This window comes from Arachis hypogaea, chromosome 12 (assembly GCF_003086295.3).
Source record: "Arachis hypogaea cultivar Tifrunner chromosome 12, arahy.Tifrunner.gnm2.J5K5, whole genome shotgun sequence".
NCBI lineage: Eukaryota > Viridiplantae > Streptophyta > Magnoliopsida > Fabales > Fabaceae > Arachis > Arachis hypogaea.
The window spans coordinates 108542546-108560641 of record NC_092047.1 but is presented as its reverse complement, the minus strand read 5'-3'; the positions used below and the strand labels follow the sequence as shown (position 1 = coordinate 108560641).

The 18096-nt window shown below is 31.9% G+C and overlaps 2 protein-coding genes across 2 annotated transcripts; one reads left to right on the top strand and one right to left on the bottom strand.

Moving 5' to 3' along the window:
* The first annotated feature begins 2405 nt into the window (after nucleotides 1–2405).
* On the top strand, nucleotides 2406–4755 carry LOC112728161 (probably inactive receptor-like protein kinase At5g41680). Its single transcript, XM_025778203.3, has 2 exons — nucleotides 2406–3559; nucleotides 3795–4755. Exons 1-2 carry the CDS (start codon nucleotides 2620–2622, stop codon nucleotides 4349–4351), a joined length of 1497 nt encoding a protein of 498 aa, XP_025633988.1. The 5' UTR covers nucleotides 2406–2619; the 3' UTR covers nucleotides 4352–4755.
* Nucleotides 4756–11495: 6740 nt separating this feature from the next.
* LOC112730493 (uncharacterized) lies at nucleotides 11496–13865 on the bottom strand. Its single transcript, XM_025780576.1, has 4 exons — nucleotides 13661–13865; nucleotides 13376–13383; nucleotides 11728–13108; nucleotides 11496–11581 (listed from the first exon to the last, which is right to left on the bottom strand). Exons 1-4 carry the CDS (start codon nucleotides 13863–13865, stop codon nucleotides 11496–11498), a joined length of 1680 nt encoding a protein of 559 aa, XP_025636361.1.
* Nucleotides 13866–18096: the final 4231 nt, after the last annotated feature.

Here is an 18096-nt window from a genome sequence, read left to right as displayed (position 1 = left end):
CAACAAGAAGATAGCCTCTGAGTCTCAGGCTTTGAAGAAGATGGATGAAACAATTATGAGAGAGATGCACGCAACAGATTCGGGCTATCTCTCTCTATCATCTGATGAATCTGCCGCTAATTTGATGTTGGACAAGAAGACAGTACTACGGTTGAACGTGATTCAACTTCGGAAGCTTCACTCTTCTATATTAAAGGTGAATGGCCGAGGGTTTAAGGTAAGGAGTGAGAGCCATGGTTCTAAAAACCGAACCGGACCGACTAGTCAAATCGGTTCAACCGGAAACCAACGATGCAAGCGGTCCACTCTTCCACCCATAATCGCTCGACGGAAAATCGCCGGAAAATTGCTAGAAAACCGCCGAACCGATTGAGAACCGGCCCGTTGGGCCAGACCAGTAACCTGCCGGTTCAAATAAACCAACGCCGGTTTTTAATTAGTAAAAAAAAAAACCGAAACGTATCCACTCGTGAACCAACCCCCCTCTTCACCCAATCCTTCATTCATTTGTCATTACTCACTCCCTGTACTGGACAACTCTTAAGCAAAGGAAAACCCTAGCCCTTCATTGCCGCCGCCGTCCCCAGGTCCTCAGCAACACCGCTGCTTCCTCTTCCCTGTGTTGTTTTCATCTTCACTGGCACGTTGTTTTCATCTTCCACTTCCCCAGGTAGCTCAGCACGTCATTTTCTTCTTCGCTACCTTCTCGGCACGGAACCTAGTTTAGTGGCCCTGCTTTCAATTCTTCGCCTCCGCTTCTTCCTTTTACATTCTGAATGTTCAGTCTTCTTCTTCGTTTGAAGTTCTTAAATTGTTGTTCAATTTTTGTTCCATTTCTCTTGTAATATTTTGTAAATTGTAATTCTATGCTGCTGATGGTTCTGTCTTATATTTGCTGGTTCCTGATGGCTGTTAATTTTTTTTCAAATTTACTGATGGCTCGCTGGCTCATGTAGTCTGTTGCTTTCAATTCTTTGCTCTGTTACTGATGACTCTGTTACTGATGGCTCCATGGCTCTGTTAGTTGCTAATGGCTCTTAATTTTTTGGTTCAAATTCACTGCTAACCATCAAATTGCATTATTCATGCAACTGGACTTCGGTTTGTCTCATCACTACATTCTCCCGCTCTTTCATAACTTCAACCGAATCGAAAACGTCCCCCTCCTCCAGACCGATCCGGATAGCTCTTTAGATTTTTCGTTGCAAACTCGGAATACCCTAACAACCAACTGCTTGCTGATTTTACACACTGCCATTCACCAAGACTTTATTCACTTCGGAGGCATACCCACATCTATACTGATCAAACTGACTCTTTCTATTGCCTTCTTTTAATTAATAGTAACAGCTAGAAGTCAACAAACCCAACATCGGAACACTCCATACTAATCTTATACAATGTTCAGTAACTATGGCGCCAACAAATACTTACATATTTAAATCTTGTACTATATTATTTAGTCTACGTTCTAATAAATAAATAGAATCAACACATTTAAACTGCATCTAAACTGTATTTATATTAAGATATTTTTACATCTCAACGTTCCAGCGATATTGCATGAATTATACTTTTACTGTTAATCTAGTAGTACCATACTCAGGTATTTAATATTCGTTATCTTTATTCATTACTTCTTAAATTATACAAAATTAACCTATAACGAGTATAGCACTAAAACAACTACTTCCTCTTTAATAAACTAACTCTTCAATGTTTCCCAAAAATTTTGTCCAGGCGCATTTGTCCTTTCTCTCCCTTTATTTTGTTCGTGTTCATTTGGGTCCTACAACCCTTTTTTTTTTTTGGGTCAACGGTCAAACAACACAAAATCACTTAATCTTGCACTATGCTTTTAACTCATTTCACCCTTTCTACCATGATGCCTCCGCGGCCCACTCATATCCAAGACCTCATATGGAGTCCATCCAACTGGGCCCAATCCTCGCACATCCAGGCACAGCACCTACTATCTAAACGGAGTCAATTTCCTTCCAGCATGAGCTACTCGGCTTCGTTGTCGCTTCACGTTACACCGTTCAGCAAACACTCAGCTACGGCTCCTCTGGACACCTGTCAGCACAAGATAACTCCAAGAGGAATATCTGTATCATCGCATCTGTACACTATAACTCCCCTTCTTTTTATTCAACAACGTCGTGGAGATATAATAAAAAGGAAAAGCATAGGTAGACAATGAAAATACTAAACAATGTGAATAATAGATATATCGGATGTTTATTTTACTATTGTATACGCATGATTATTCTAATATTAAGATTTAGGTAAGTAATTTAGAGGTGTAATATGTTTTGATTTGATTGGTGGTTGTTTATATTATTCAAAAAAGTTATTAGTTACCTAGTATAACTCTAAAAAAAATGGATATGAATATAAAAAGAAAAAGAAAAGAAAAGAAAAAGAAGCTTATTTGAAGGAACCAAGAAGCCTCCCATTCTCGAATCATGGTTCAGACGCGTTGACTCTGTCTCCATACAAGAAAGCAGTTTTGCTAATAATCAACTTGGTACACCAACAAGTAACAAGTAAGAACTTTCTCTGATCTGTTGCTCAAACCTCACACCAATCAATAGCTAAATAATAAAACAATTAAGTATGGCAGCATCACTAGTAGGAGGAGCTGCAGTAGGTGCTGTGTTTGGAGAACTGCTAAAAGCGGTCCTGGCAATGAAAGACAAGGCCATGATGTTCAGACAAACCTTAGCGCACCTGAGAACAACGTTAACAGCAATCGCTCCTGTGGTCAAAGAGATAGAGAACCACAACAATGAATTGGGTCGTCCAAAGGAAGAGCTTGAATCCCTCATGAGAGAAATGGAACAAGGCACCAAGCTCGTCTACAAGTGTTCCAAGATCCGCAAGTTGAATTTCATCGCCAGGATCCGGTACCAAGAACAGCTGGTGGCGTTGGTAGAATCTTTGGTCAAGTTCTTCATGATTGATTTGCAGGCTCAGACAGCCAGAGATTTGAAGGAGACTCTGCTTGAGGTCAGGAAAATAAGCAGTGAAGTGAGTAAATTATCCTCTGCATCACATTTACGGTGCTCTTCTTCTGGTCACGTCTCTTTATCCGCTGATTTGGGCCATTTAGAGATACACGAAACAAGTTCGCCGTCTTTGGGATCTAATGCTTTTGTGAATCGCCAGAGCCAATCCATTTTCAACACAAACATCAAAGCCGACGAGTCAAGTAGTCCAACTGACTCTGTTACAATAACGTTCCCCGATTTCCAAGGGTCTTCTAGTAATTTCCATATTGATGAGTTGTTAGGTGCTTCGGGAGAGGTTCTTGGGATGACGAGTTATGGAACGTTTGCTTACAAAGCGATGTTGGAGGATGGGACGACGCTGGTTGTGAAAAGGCTGAGAAATGTGGTGGTGGGGAAGAGTGAGTTTGATCGGCAGTTGCTGATTTTGCAAAGGCTTTCTAGGCACCCGAATATTATGCCCCTTCTTGCTGGCTATTATTCCAAGGATGAGAAGTTGCTCATTTACGACTACATAGCCAGCTGCAACCTTTCCGATCTGTTGCATGGTAACTGCTTTTCAACCCCTTACTCTCATACCATGAGGTTCTGCATTGGAATTCTTTTATTATAAAAGACAGAGACATAAAATTTTATAAAATGAATTCACTTATTTAAAATGAATACCTTACTCTACTCATACTAAAAATGTAATCAAATTTAACATAAGGTATATAGGAACTTCTTCGATCCATAGCCCCATGACTTTCTTAAACTTATATACCATGTGCAATATGGTTACAGAGAAAAGGAAGAATGGAATGCCACTACTAGATTGGGATTTGAAACTGAAGATTTTACTTGGAGTTGCAAAGGGTGTTGCTCATATCCACTCATCAAGTGAAGGAGAATTTGTTCATGGCAACATTAGCACATCCAATATACTTGTCACAGCAGATATTAAAGGTTGCATATCGTATTTTGGCTTGCATTCTATATTCAGTGGCAAATCAACCAATCTTTTTACACGAAATAAAGGGTATTACGCGCCGGAGGTTATTCGAACTGGAATTCTGACTCAAAAATCTGATGTGTACGGATTTGGTGTTGTTCTTTTTGAGATACTAACTGGAAAATTGTCATCTGAGTATAATAATAATGATCTTCAGAGCTCATTTAACAATTCGATTCGCGATGACATGCATGGTCGAATGCTAAGGAAGATGATGCTACTAGCAGAGGCATGCATGGCAATATCACCTGAATTGAGACCTTCCATGGATGAGGTTGTTAAGAAACTGGAAGTAGTCCAAGTTGTTGTGTCATGTATTGTGTATGGTTTGAAGCCTTTTCCATATTGAGCAGAATTTAAAGTGGTTATTAGGAAAAGTCTAGGGGCCAGCAACTTTGTTAAATTTTGGCCAGCATCTAACCAGCAAAGAAAAGTGAGTAATTGGATGAAATCTCACACTCATCTCATACCATTAAAACTATCATTCATGGCTATTTGATGGCTACAAATCACAAAGTTGCTGGCCACATAACATTCCTCGTAGTTATTATATACACTTTTTTTTTTAAGGAAAGAGAGGGTTAAATTCATGAGGAGCAATGATATTTATCCCTGCCATATTTTGTATATGGTTTGGAGCTTCTTCCATTCTCATTAAATTTGGATTGGTAAATACCCATTTTGCTAGTCCATGTGCTACCCTATTTCTATTTCTTTTCACGTGATTGAAACTAAGTGATCTAAATTCAGCAATCAGAGAGTCTATTGTCAATGAATGACCAAACCAAGTGTCATCTAGCTTACCTTGTTTGAGTGTTTTCACCACTTCCAAATTGTCACTCTCCAAAATAACTTCAGTGAAACAACACTCCCTTTTCCATATTCTTCGTTCAGTTTCATCACTGATGCCACTTCTTCCTCAATTGGCTTCGTGCTTCCTCTGAAAATCAAGAGATTTCAGGCTCTCTAGAGTTAGTTCAAGAGGAAGCAGAATAGGGACCACTGTGAAAGAATTAATTAAGTGCTTTTGAAAAAGTAGAAAGATATGACTTCTTCTTTCAAAAGTTATTTTATTATTTTTATTAAAAAAAAAATTGACTTCAAAATAAGAGAGACCATTGTGCTACTTTTAATTTTGGCTTTGTGAAAAATGTTTCCTATTTCTACTGGAAATATTGGTCTTCCACCGTTATTTTCACGCAATATTAGAAGTACCGGCCTTCCACTATTTTCACGCAATGTTCCATCTACTAGAAGTGCTGGTCTTCCACTATTTTTTTTCAATAGGGTCATTCCCTTATTTTGTAATATCTCTCCACTTTTTTATGTATCTCTTCATGTATGAAATATTTGTTTGATTTTTTTATGTTCTTCCTCAGTAAATTCATAAAAGTGGCAAGTCCGAAAGAAAATTTAAAGTTGATTGAAATGAACAAAATACTCTTATATTCATGAAATATGTAAAGAAGAGATGGTGATTAGAAATAGACATGTTCTTGTAGAGGTTGGCCGGTGTATAGCTCGTCTACCGATGAGTATCTGCAAGCTTTCTGTCGGGATGAGTTATAAATCAATGAGGAGATAATAAGGGGGTGGGTACCTGCAAAAGGCACTTCAAGACTCAAGTCAGTACGTGAATAATAAGTTTTGTAGAAAACGCAATGAATCAAATAAACGTTTTACCTCCCTTTTATATTTTGGGATGAAACATCGGCTGTTATACTCTCAATAATTTGCATTAATAGAGAGTAATAGCATATTAAGACGTTATAATATTTTTTTGTGTACCCGTTATTGATAACTGATCTATAAAGCATGCTGCTGAGTTATAGTATTAAGAACAAGTTATAATGGCCTGCCGAGTTATAGCATTAAGGACAAGTTATAACGGCCATATAATATATACTGTCGAGTTATAGTATTAAGGATGAGTTATAGCAACCATATCAAGTCCTGAAACACATTTTAACCAAACTGGTTGGACAAATTTAAAACGAAAGAGATTGGTTTGAATTATGAGTATAAACAATTTAAAAACAAGTGAGATTAGGTTATGTAAAATCAACATTTAATATTAGAAGGTATTTATTATCATCGTTATTTTAATATCTATTCTTTTGTGTAAAAAAATGTATTTTTTAAGTCATTTATTCAATCCCTATAACTTTAAAATAAATATTTATATAATTAAAAGTCCAAACAAAAAATAACTTATTCATAAGCTATTATTAATAAAAGTCCTTATATTTTAAGTTCTTTTTTCAAAAGAATTTATTTATTATATTTTGTATCTATTCTAAAAAAAAAAAAACAAAAACACTAATAAAAAAATAATTTATTTTTTTTAATATACTTATTAATTTTTTATAATTATATTTTTATTATTATATTTTTTTTCAAAATTTTTGAATGAAAAAATGAGAATTTATTCTACTTTATCATTAAATAATTTTAATATCTTATTTTATCCTATTTTTAGAAACAAACACGGTCTAAAGAGTTATGATCCTTCATTAGCCTCCACCTTTGTGTGGCTAAAAGTCTCCAATTGAAAGCTTCAATGTCTCTAAACTGAAGTAAAAGTGTCAAATTGAAAGTTTCACTGTCTCTGAACTGAAGTCCCCACGCTGTTTTGGTTGGCACAGCTTATCCCATTTAATCCAATGAATTTTTCGCTCCTCATTCCTTGACCCTCTAGTAGAATTGGCTGATCATATGGCTCCAATGTGTTAGCATAGACTGGTAGGTAATTTAAAGCATCCCATTATGCAAGTAAAGATAACTTGAGCTACGAATTTTATGAACACTTTATTTTTACCCTAGACAGCACCTTCTACTTTTAAGTTTTGACTTTTGAGTTTCTTCTTGAACATACTAAAAACCTTGTTCTTTGATCTACCTATATGCTTTATCTTTTATGAAAGTTTATTAATAAAGAGTGAAAAAGAAAATATAAAAAAAGTTTGAAAGATATTGTGTTTTTAAATAGATTAAACTACACAGTTGACTCCTACACTTTTAGTAAAATTGTAAATTGGTCCCTACACTTTAAAAGTTTGTAATTAGGTCTCTAAAGATAATTAAAATTTACAATTTAGTCTCCATCGTTCAAAAAGAGTTTGATTTAACAGCATATTCTTAACATATTCTCTATTTTAAAAGAATATTTTTAGCATATTCTGAAAATATTATGTTAAATCAACATTTTTTGACCGGCGAGACTAAATTAAAATTTTAATTCTCTTTAGAAATTCAATTATAAATTTTTAAAATGTAAGAACTAATTTACAATTTCACTAAAAATATAGAGACTAACGGTATAATTTAACTTTCTAAATATTGTGGTGTGTGCCTTAGAAATATGTGAACTTTTTCAGGCTCTTTATTATTTTATTCATTCTGTTCTATTTTATTTTTTATTGTTATTCTTGGTTCCGATGCATTTGTTTTCAAGTGTTTCTTGTTTTTTTTTTTTAATAAAAACCTCATTTGGTGAAAGTAAGAGTAATTAACCATTTCTGACCATGAAAGATTGAGGCGCTGACAATACTAACCATGACTAATTTAAATTAACTTTGTAACCATAAAAGATATACTCCGTTTGACATTTCTAACCAAACGTCAATTTTTTAAATTTGTCATTAGTAAGGCTTCCTACATGGCAAGTTTCCTTCCAACTTGGCTTTTCAACATGGCATTATTACCTAATTTTACCATAATGACCCTATGTTCTTCTTCTTCTTCATAAGTGTGTGGGTTATTTCAAAATCTAAAACCCTAGTTATGAAAGGTTGAGAATGTAGTTATAAAAGTAGAATATGGATTTATTATGATAGCTGTCATGCTTCTTCCTCTCCGTTTATCTTGATTCAAACGGAGTACATCTTTCATGGTTACAAAGTTAATTTAAATTAGTCATGGTCAGTATTGTCAGCGCCTCAATCTTTCATGGTCAGAAATGGCTAATTACTCGTGAAAGTAATCCATTTAAGATTTTGTTTATACTTTTTTTTTAGATTTTTTCTTTCACTGCAAAATAATAAATTAAATATAAAAAATAATAAAGGATATAAATTCAAAATTGTTTTAAAAGAAATAAAATACTCAACTATAACTCTTTTTTAAATAGATGTGCTAAATTCTTAATACCTAAAATTAAGGACAAGTTATCAAATTAACTAGATGATAACTTTTGAAAATTACATACGTAAATGCATTTTTTATAAATCTATAGAATCGTGAGAGGAGTCCTACGAATTCTAAATACACATAAACCGCTACACCTCTCTAGCGGTTTACATTGAAATTCGAAATGACCAGAAATTGCGACAGAGTCCAGTAATTTCTTCATGTTTCGACAAATGTGCATAAACCGCGATAGAAGTGTAGCGGTTTATGCATGTACAAAAACTCCTATAAATACCAACTAAGAGGGAGTGGTGTGATGGTAGAGGTTCATTTTCACAAATTCACAAATGGATAGTATGGAGAGTTTTTTTGTGCTAGTACATTGCTGTGAAAAAAAATGACATGGTATTAAGTTCACGGATAAAGAACCAGTGAGTGTTTTTATCCGGTCAACATCTACTTTGTCAGAGTTAAAGATGAGTATATTGCAAAAGGAAGGGTTGTGTGGGGTCAAGTGGGTAAAGAAGGTGTTCTATAAGATTTCGATTGCGGTTGTGTCAACTGGTGTGCAGTATGAAACATTTATGACGAGAATACTCCTAGGAACCCACTAACACATCAGGGGCCATCCAGTTCTGGGTCACAGCAACACCCGCCACATTTCTCAATGCTGAACTTGAAAGCCGTCGGCCAACAACCGGATATAGATCCCACTTTCGGAGGTCAAGGATTACACGAGAAAAATCATTGTGGGAAATTTCAGATTGGTCAATCTTTCCAAACTAAGGAGGAAGCTGTGTTGAGTGTTAACGATTATAGCATCCGTCGTGGTTGAGTACTGGGTAATAGAGTTAGATCATCTGAAGTATCATGGGAGATGCAAGGAGTTCGGGAACGGTTGCACGTGGATGATTCGCATCACACTTCGGTAGCATAAGGGTAATTGGGAGGTTAGAAGGTACAACGGACCTCACACTTGCTTGGCCACTTCGATTTCGAGCGATCACCGACAGCTCGATCACCATGTCATTTGTGCGAGGATCTTTCCATTGGTTAGAGTTGATGCAGCGATTATGATAAAGGTGTTGCAACTCATAGTTGTTAGAACCGAACCAGTGATCAAACCGGTCAGACTACTGGATCACTGAGTTACTGATTTAACCGGTGAATCACTAGTTCAACTGGTTAACCCAGTCCCACATAAGTAAAACATATAAAATAGCCAAAAAACTTAAAAATTAAAATTTAAAAAATATATCTCCAATAACATTTTAATAAACATTAAGTCTTAAATCCTAAAAATAAGTAATATGAAAATAAAAAGATTAAGTCTCAAGTCCTAAAATAATAAGTCTCAAATCCTAAGCATTAAGTCTCAGATCCTAAACACATCTCAATTTAACACAATGAAAATAATAATTCATGGATTATATCCAAAAAATAATTTCAAAGTCTAAATATCTTTCTTTATCTGACAAATCTGGAGCTACATCCTGATTGATTTCATTCTGATTTGTATTTTTCACAGAATTATTATTTGTTTTATCATCATCTCAATCATCTTCCAAATTCAATTGATCTAGCATTTCAATAATATTTCACAAATCATAATTAATAATAAGGCAAAACATTTGGTCAGGCATAGACCTAGTAATAATAATGAGGCGCATTTGTCCCCACTGTGATTTTAATTTTTTTTAAAAAATAGTTATATATAATATACTTTTACTTTAAATTTTAAATGACCTATTATAAATAAATTAAATTCAATTAGTCAAAATTGTAAATTTATTTTTTTCTATCATTTTTACTATTATTTAACCTAATCAAATTTAATTCTTATGCCATGACTCTTTTATTCCTTTAAACCATCTTCTTATTTTTATATTTTTAACCTTCTTTTTCTATTCCTTGTCTAATTATTCTTTTCATCAAAAAGACAAATTTTAAATTCTCCATATTTTTTTATATAACTCTCCATAACTCCATGTATCTTCCAATTTTATTATTTTTTTTTTTTGATATTTTCAATTACAAATTTAAATTCAAACAATTATAGTTTAGATATTAATCTAATTTTTTATTCTCTTCATGACTTTATATATTTTATTTTATTTTCAATTTATTCATTTTTATTACTTATTTTTTTATCTTTTGTTCTATTATATATACCTATGTTATATATAAAATTTTAAAATAAATTTATTAATTTAATAATTTAAAATATATTTTTTATTTTTAAAAATAATAATAAAAATATATTTTAATTACAATACATAATTAAACAGATGCATAAATTTTTTTATCTAATATTATTATTAAAATTAAATTAAAAATATATAACAAATTTAATTATTTTAAAATAAAGAAAGAAAAAAATTGTAAATTAAGATTTTATTATTTTATATAAACATACTTTTTATATACATATTTAATTTTTTTAGTATTTATATATAATTATAGTTTCAAATTATAAATACTAATGTATCATTAGGCGTTAATGTGTCAATTGATTCAGTCTTTTATTATTAAATGTGTATAAAAATTAATTAGGATAACAAGTTATCTATAATTTAATTAATTAAAATATTTTAAGTTCAAGTCTTAGAAATAAAAAATATTTTTTTATAAATTATATATAATGAATAGTATTTTAAAAATGAAAAGTGTTCATTAACTCTTTTTAATTTCTATATCTCCATATAATTAATAATGTTCAACAAAATTTCTTTTAGTATATATATTTTTGCCCCCACTCCTAAAATTTTTTAGGTCTGTCACTGCATTTGGTTAAAACATTTCAAAATCATCCCTAACAAAAACATACCAAAGTCATCTAAAGATGATTGAAGAGACATATTTGTAAGATCATTTCGTAAAGCATCAACTTTTTCGAGAGTTAAAAATGGTGGTGAATCTTCCATTATCCATTCTAAATGATCTCAAATGCATCAAGACAAATTGAATCATAACTTTACTTTCTCGTTCATTATTCTTATTGTGACTAAAAATTTAAAATAATACCTTCAAGAAAGAATAATAAAAAGTACCTTTGTTGTAGTCTTAAATTGTAATGAACATAAACAAGATCATTAAGCTATTGATGCTCTAACCGATTTCTTTTATTTGAGTGAATGTGTTAAAAAATGCTCCAGTTACGCTCACAACTTGAAGAACTACAAGTTTGACTCAAAACACGAATTGCTAATTTTTGCAAGTTTGGTGCTTCACATCCATAAGATTCCCATCATTGATCTTAACATAAAAAGAAAATAATATATCACAATCATAAAAATCAAATCATAAATATATCACAATCATAAAAGACTAATTTCAAAAAAAAAATTATCAGGCATCACTGTGCTTCACTCACGTATTGCAGACTGTCTTCCAAAATCTTGTTCAGCATTCTTAAAGAATCTCATCTCACTTGTCAATTTAGAATTCAAATCTGCATCACCGTAAGCATATCTCTCAATGACATCTAGTAGGCCAGAAGTTGTTTGCTTGTGCTTTTTAAATTCTCATTAAATCGAAAAGCTAGATTTAACCAATAACCAGCAGCATGAAGATTTTTTCGAAGTTGTGAATCCTAACGTGTATCTAAAATCTTCAAATAAGGATCAATAATCCTCTTTCTTTTTTGAAACCTCTTCACCATCTCTTTCCTATCCTTATAAATAGCTTGATAAAAGAAACCCATTGCAGCTCTATCTTCACTATCCATAATTCGCAAGACACGAACAAATGGCTCAGTAAGCTTAACAATATCAGTGCATTGATTCCAAAAATTAGAATCTAAGACTTGATTCACAAACTTTTTAGCTTTGGCTTCTTTAGAGTAAGCTGAGCTTGTCCATTCTCTAGATGTTACCATAGCTCTCAATGCATCCTTTTGAGCTAAAATACTTTGCAAAGCAATAAAATTAGTGGCAAACCGAGTTGGAGCTGGATAAAGTATTTCTCGACCACCTGTGAACTTTCTCATCAAGTACAAAGGATGGCAATGATTATAGATATACTTCGTAATCATTGAAGCTTGTGATATAATTTCACTCACTTCCTCTAATTTTTCAATATCCTGAAACATCAAATTAACACAATGTGCTGCACAAGGAGACCAATACAATCTAGGAAACTCCGATTCCAACAACCTTCCAGCAGCAATGTAATTTGTAGCATTATCCGTCACTACATGTACAACATTCTCAGGACCAGCAAATAATACAACATCCCTAAGCAACTTAAACAAAGCATCAATAGTTTTCGAAAGATGAGAAGCATCAACTGACTTTAGAAAAATAGTTCCTTTAGGATAATAAACCAAGAAATTAATTAAGGTACGCCTACCACGATCAGTCCATTCATCGGCCATGATAGTACATCCAGTTTGTTTTAAAATCTCACGATAATCTTTAATCATTTTTTTTACATCTTCAACCAATTTACTCAATAAATATCCACGAACTCTTCCGTAATTTGGCCCTTTATACCCTGCACCCATGTTTGCAATAGCATCAATCATCAGCTGATAATAAGCTGAATTAACTGCATTAAATGGTGAAGAGGCATTCATCATCCATCTCGCAATAGCAATATCACACTTCTCCATAATTTCTTTGCTTTGGAGAACACTTTTGATAGTTGGTTGAGCTCTAGGTGTTGCTGCCGACGGAAAAAAAGATTGTAAACCCTTGAGTTGTTTTCCTTTTCTAGAGCTAGGTGCTGGAAGCCTTGATTTTTGTTGTTGTCGCATCTCATTACGTTCAATCTCATCAAATTCTCTTTCAACTTCATCACAAGCATTATAACTTTCTGCATATTCTTCTTGAGTTTTCCTTTTCTTGTTTCGAAGATCTTCAATGTTTTGATTGAATTGGTGTCTCACTACAGCTGGCACCTTTCGACATGCCTCAATATCTCTGCCTTTTCCAGCCAAATGATGCTTAACCTGGTTAATTCCTCTACCCCTAATAATCTTCTCACAATAAATAATAACAGAACTGTTTTTTCTTTATCCACAACTTGTTTACAATGGCCCCATGAAGGATCTGTTTTTCCTCTGTTACTATTTTTTTTTCTTCCAATTGTTGCATCAGGAGTTGATCCTTTTTTCTGAGAAGCTGGTGTTTCTGATGGTGTATTTGATGAAGCCATCCTAAATTCCTAATCAGCCAGAACTAAAGGATTAATCTACAAGAATAATATACAACAACAATCTACTAACTTACTAAGAATAACATACAACAACAACTAACATATATAATAGATAATCAACAATCAACAATCTAACAACAATAGATAATTAACAAACTGAACAGAAATCAAACATAAATCAACAATCAAACATAAATCAAATAGAACTCAACATAGATAATCAACATATATAACAACAATATATTACAAAAAATTGAACAATCAACAATCTAACACAATTCAAATAGAAATCAACATAGATTATCAACATCATTAATCAATTAATTCTAACTAAAATACTAAATTATTGAAAATTTGAAAAAAAAATACATACCTGGCTGATGAGAAAGTTCACAGGCGGAGAAGAGGGAGACCAGAGAAGAAATTAAGGCACCGACGACGACGACTGGACACACAATGGAGGCGACGAGCAGTAGCAGTAGCAGGAGGCGGCGGAGTGACGGACACACAGGAGCCGACGACGTTCGAAATACTGATGGAAGTGGCACTGGCTGTGGTGGGTAGTGCGGTTGCGACATTGCGAGCACGGTGAGCACGGTGAGGTCTCAGACTCTCAGCTCTCAGGTGGTCTCTCTCTGTCTCTCAAACTGGGTCTTGTCGGTTCTATTCCTTGTCTGGTCAGCAAGCTCACCCGGACTGGCTTGGTCACCGGTTCGCTGGGTTTCTGGTCCGACCGGGAGGGTCGGTCTGGTTCTGACAACGCTACTTGCAAGAAGCAACTGAGGCAACTTACGGATTCAAGCCTGGTTACAGGAAGTTGTGGATGGCAAAACAGAAGGCTGTTGCGTAAATCTACAGGGATTGAAAAGAGTCGTATGTCGAGTTACCTCGTTGGATCTTTTGTGTGCAATCCACAATGGATGGAACCGTGGCGTTGTTGAATACTTCTCCGGTACATGTTAGTGATCAGGTTGATGAGTCTACAGTCTACTTTCATCATCTTTTCTAGACTTTTCCTCCATGCATTGAGGCATTTAGACATTGCAAGCCACTAGTCATCAACATCGACGGGACTCATTTGTATGAAAAGTATGGCGGGACTTTGCTTTTGGCTATCGCGCAAAATAGAAACTCGAATATCTTCCTCATTGCCTTTGCACTTGTGGAAGGGGAGAATGTGGAGTCTTGGGCTTTTTTCTTATCCCACTTGCATCAACATGTGACCCACAAATGTTACCATTATTTTTGAAACTAATTGTATTAAGTTGGGAAAACAAAATTACTAAACTTCTACATTTCAGTTTGAAACATATCTAAATGTTTTTTTAAAACAAGTGAAAAATGTCCAACTTTTAAATTTATATGTCCTACAATACAAAATTTAAAATAATAAAATACTAACCTTATAATTTTAAAATATTAAACTAGAAAACTTATAATTTTAAAATTTAAGAATATAAAATACCATCATTAGGTTCTATTTCAAAAATTTAATATTTAAATTTTAAATACTAAACGACTAAAACTATAATATTAAAATTTAAACCCAAATATTTAACTTTAAAATCCTAAACTGGCCAATCCTAAATTCTGTATTCTAATTACTGTACCCGAATACTACATTTCATGTTATATGAAATTCAATAACTAAAAGAAAACAAACTTACCTCTTCGTTGATGCTGCCGGCAACGTGCGCAACGCTGTTGAGTCGGTAAAGACTGCATTCGTCCACCATGGTCCCGCTCCCAGTTAAATCCGAATGGCCAAATTCTTTAAGCCTTAAGAACTTTGTCTTTCTCACCAAATTTTCTCTCCCCTTCTCTCTAAAACGTCACTTTCTCTCTCTAAAAATTTCAAATTGGTGCAAAGTGAATAAATCGCGACTCCCTCTAGCGTATTTATACTAAAGCATAAACCGCTACACTCTTTATCGCGATTCATGCACATTTGCCAAAACATGAAGAAACTGTTGGACTCTTGTCGCGGTTTTTAGCCATTTCGAATTTCAACATATACCGTTAGAGGGATGTAGCGATTTACGTGTATTTAAAATCTGTGGGATCCCTCTCACAATTTTTATAGATTTGTAAAAAATGCATTTGCGTATGCAATCTCTAAAAGTTATAATTTGATAAATTTAATTGTCAATTGATTTATTCTGGTAACTTATCCTAAAATTAAGATTGATCCGAAGTGTGAATTTGCTATAATTTCTAGAATAAATAAAATAAAATATCATCATAATTAAATGAGAATAATTATAAATTATCCCAATTTTTTTTAGTTAGTCTACGATAAAAATGAGAAGAAGGTCACATTACCAATTAAATTCATTCTTTCTAAGACTCAGAAGTTTTTATTTCAAATTTAACCATAACTATTGGTTAAATTTAATCTTCAAAATAATAATAATAATAATAATAATAATAATAATAATAATAATAATAATAATAATAATAATAATAATAATAATAATAATATAAACACTCATTGTTTCATAAAATTATTAAAATATAATATTTTAGTTATCAAGATAATTAAAATAAATAAATTATATATATTTTTTAAGACTAATAAAATTAAATCTACAAATAATAAAAGAATAAAAAATAACTATTAAAAACAAATAATATAAGTACTAATACATTTTTTATTCATAATTAATTTCCGAACTTAAATTTTAGTATAGCAGACTTTTTTATTTTTGACATTCAATCAGCTATTTCATTCTTGTATAAAAAAATTATGGCAAGCTCTCTATAGATAAAAAGATTCCATCTACATGTGTAGATTAGTGTTGAGAGTACTTAAATGTAATCTATGATGCACGGACACTGACACGGACACGGGACACGACACGATACGGAAAACGCCAACACGTGAATTTTAAAATCTTACATGACACGGGGACACGCATATATATATAATATAAAATATTTTTTAGATAAATTGTAATGATATTTTGATATTTTATTGATATTAAAATATAAATTAAAAATTTTAATTATTTTTAATGTCTTATTTTAATTATATCAAGTATTTAAAATATTTTTTGTTTTAATAAATAATAATATATACTATATCTAAATTTATTTTAAGAATATATGTTAAGAATAAGACTGGACACGCGGACACGTGATGGTATTTAGAATTTAGGTGTGTCCAGGCGTGTTCGGAGAAGAATTTTTTATTTTTTATTAAGACACGGTTGGACACAGCAGACACGCGTGTCGGACGAGTGTCGTGTCCAAAATGTGTTCGACACGTGGACACGATAATTCAGCAAAGTGTCCGTACTTCATAGAATGTAATAAGTGTTGATGGAGACATTTTTTGTATAGATGTATTGCAGTGATAGTATTTAATCGGTCACGTACATTGTTGAATTAATTTAGTGAGATTAGCAATGTGTAACAATAATTAATAATTAAGATCATTTTAATTATGCGTTAAGTAATATGGATTTTTTTATGTTTTTGATTGGATGAGAGCAATTAATTTTGGGCCTATTACAAAAAAAATATATATAAAACTAGTACTAATTCAAGATCCAAAAATGCAGCACAAGACTTAGTTTAGTAGCAACTATGTTTGTCTTGCTAGAAAGTGCACCAAATTCAAATATGTGTAAAGGTACTTGACCAAAAAAAAAATCCAAAAAATTAAAAACAAAAAAAATTAATGTTAATCTTACTACCCTAATAACTTTTTAATAAAGTTTTTAAGCTGCAAATATATTACTTGATCTCATTTCTTACCTTTTAAATCTTATTAGCTTTTTCTCACTAATAATATTATATTTCTATAGGTCAAATATTATATCAAAATTAAGTTGTATTATTAACATTAATGTTGTTAATAATTATATAACTTTTTTTACTATTAATATTATGACTAACAGTATTACAGTTGTTGTCGTGACTACAAATTTTGGATTAGATCAATACTAGAAATATATCAAAAAATATCAATTATAGGAAGAAAAATTTTAAAGTAGGGATAGATTTATGTATTAGAGTGTGGGGGCAACTGCTCCGACTACACATGTAAATTTTTTTTTAATAATAATAATAATAATAATAATAATAATAATAATAATAATAATTTACGCCATTAAAATAATTAATTTGAGAGCATTTTAGATATAAGGTTTTGTAATCAATTCTCGAACTTAAATGAAATTGGTGTTCTTTATTTAAATTTATTAACACTTGAAAGAATATTTTATCTATAAATGTTTCCTTTGTTAAAGTAAGCTTGAATTTTTTTATAACAACTATATCAGTTGAAAGAATTTTCTCAGTTATAAATACTGGTTTCGTAATAGTAAGAAAAATGAATTTTTAAATGATTATTTTATAACATATATATAAAGAGAGATTTTTAATTGTATTCATACCTTAAAAGTTATTCATTTTTTAAATATGAAACTTACAATAATAATCGAATTCTAAAGTATATATTGTTATTTAAATTACTATTTTAATATTTTAATTTGTTAATTACATAATTTTAAAACTAATCATATTTTACAATACCATAATATAATTAGAAGAATTAGGTTTAAGTCCTTATAATTTAAAAATTTTTTATTATGTTAAATCCTTATATTAGATCAAAAATTCTCAAGTAGAATCTTTTTAACTTTTTTAAAATATTTGTTTTTATATTTGATGTACAATAAATTATGAAATTTTTTAAAAGCAAAATATTTTAGGATTAATGTGTATTTTTTTAAAGATAACTACTAAGGATCTAATTAAACAATTTTTTTTACCTAATATAATGATTCGATTATAAACTTTTAA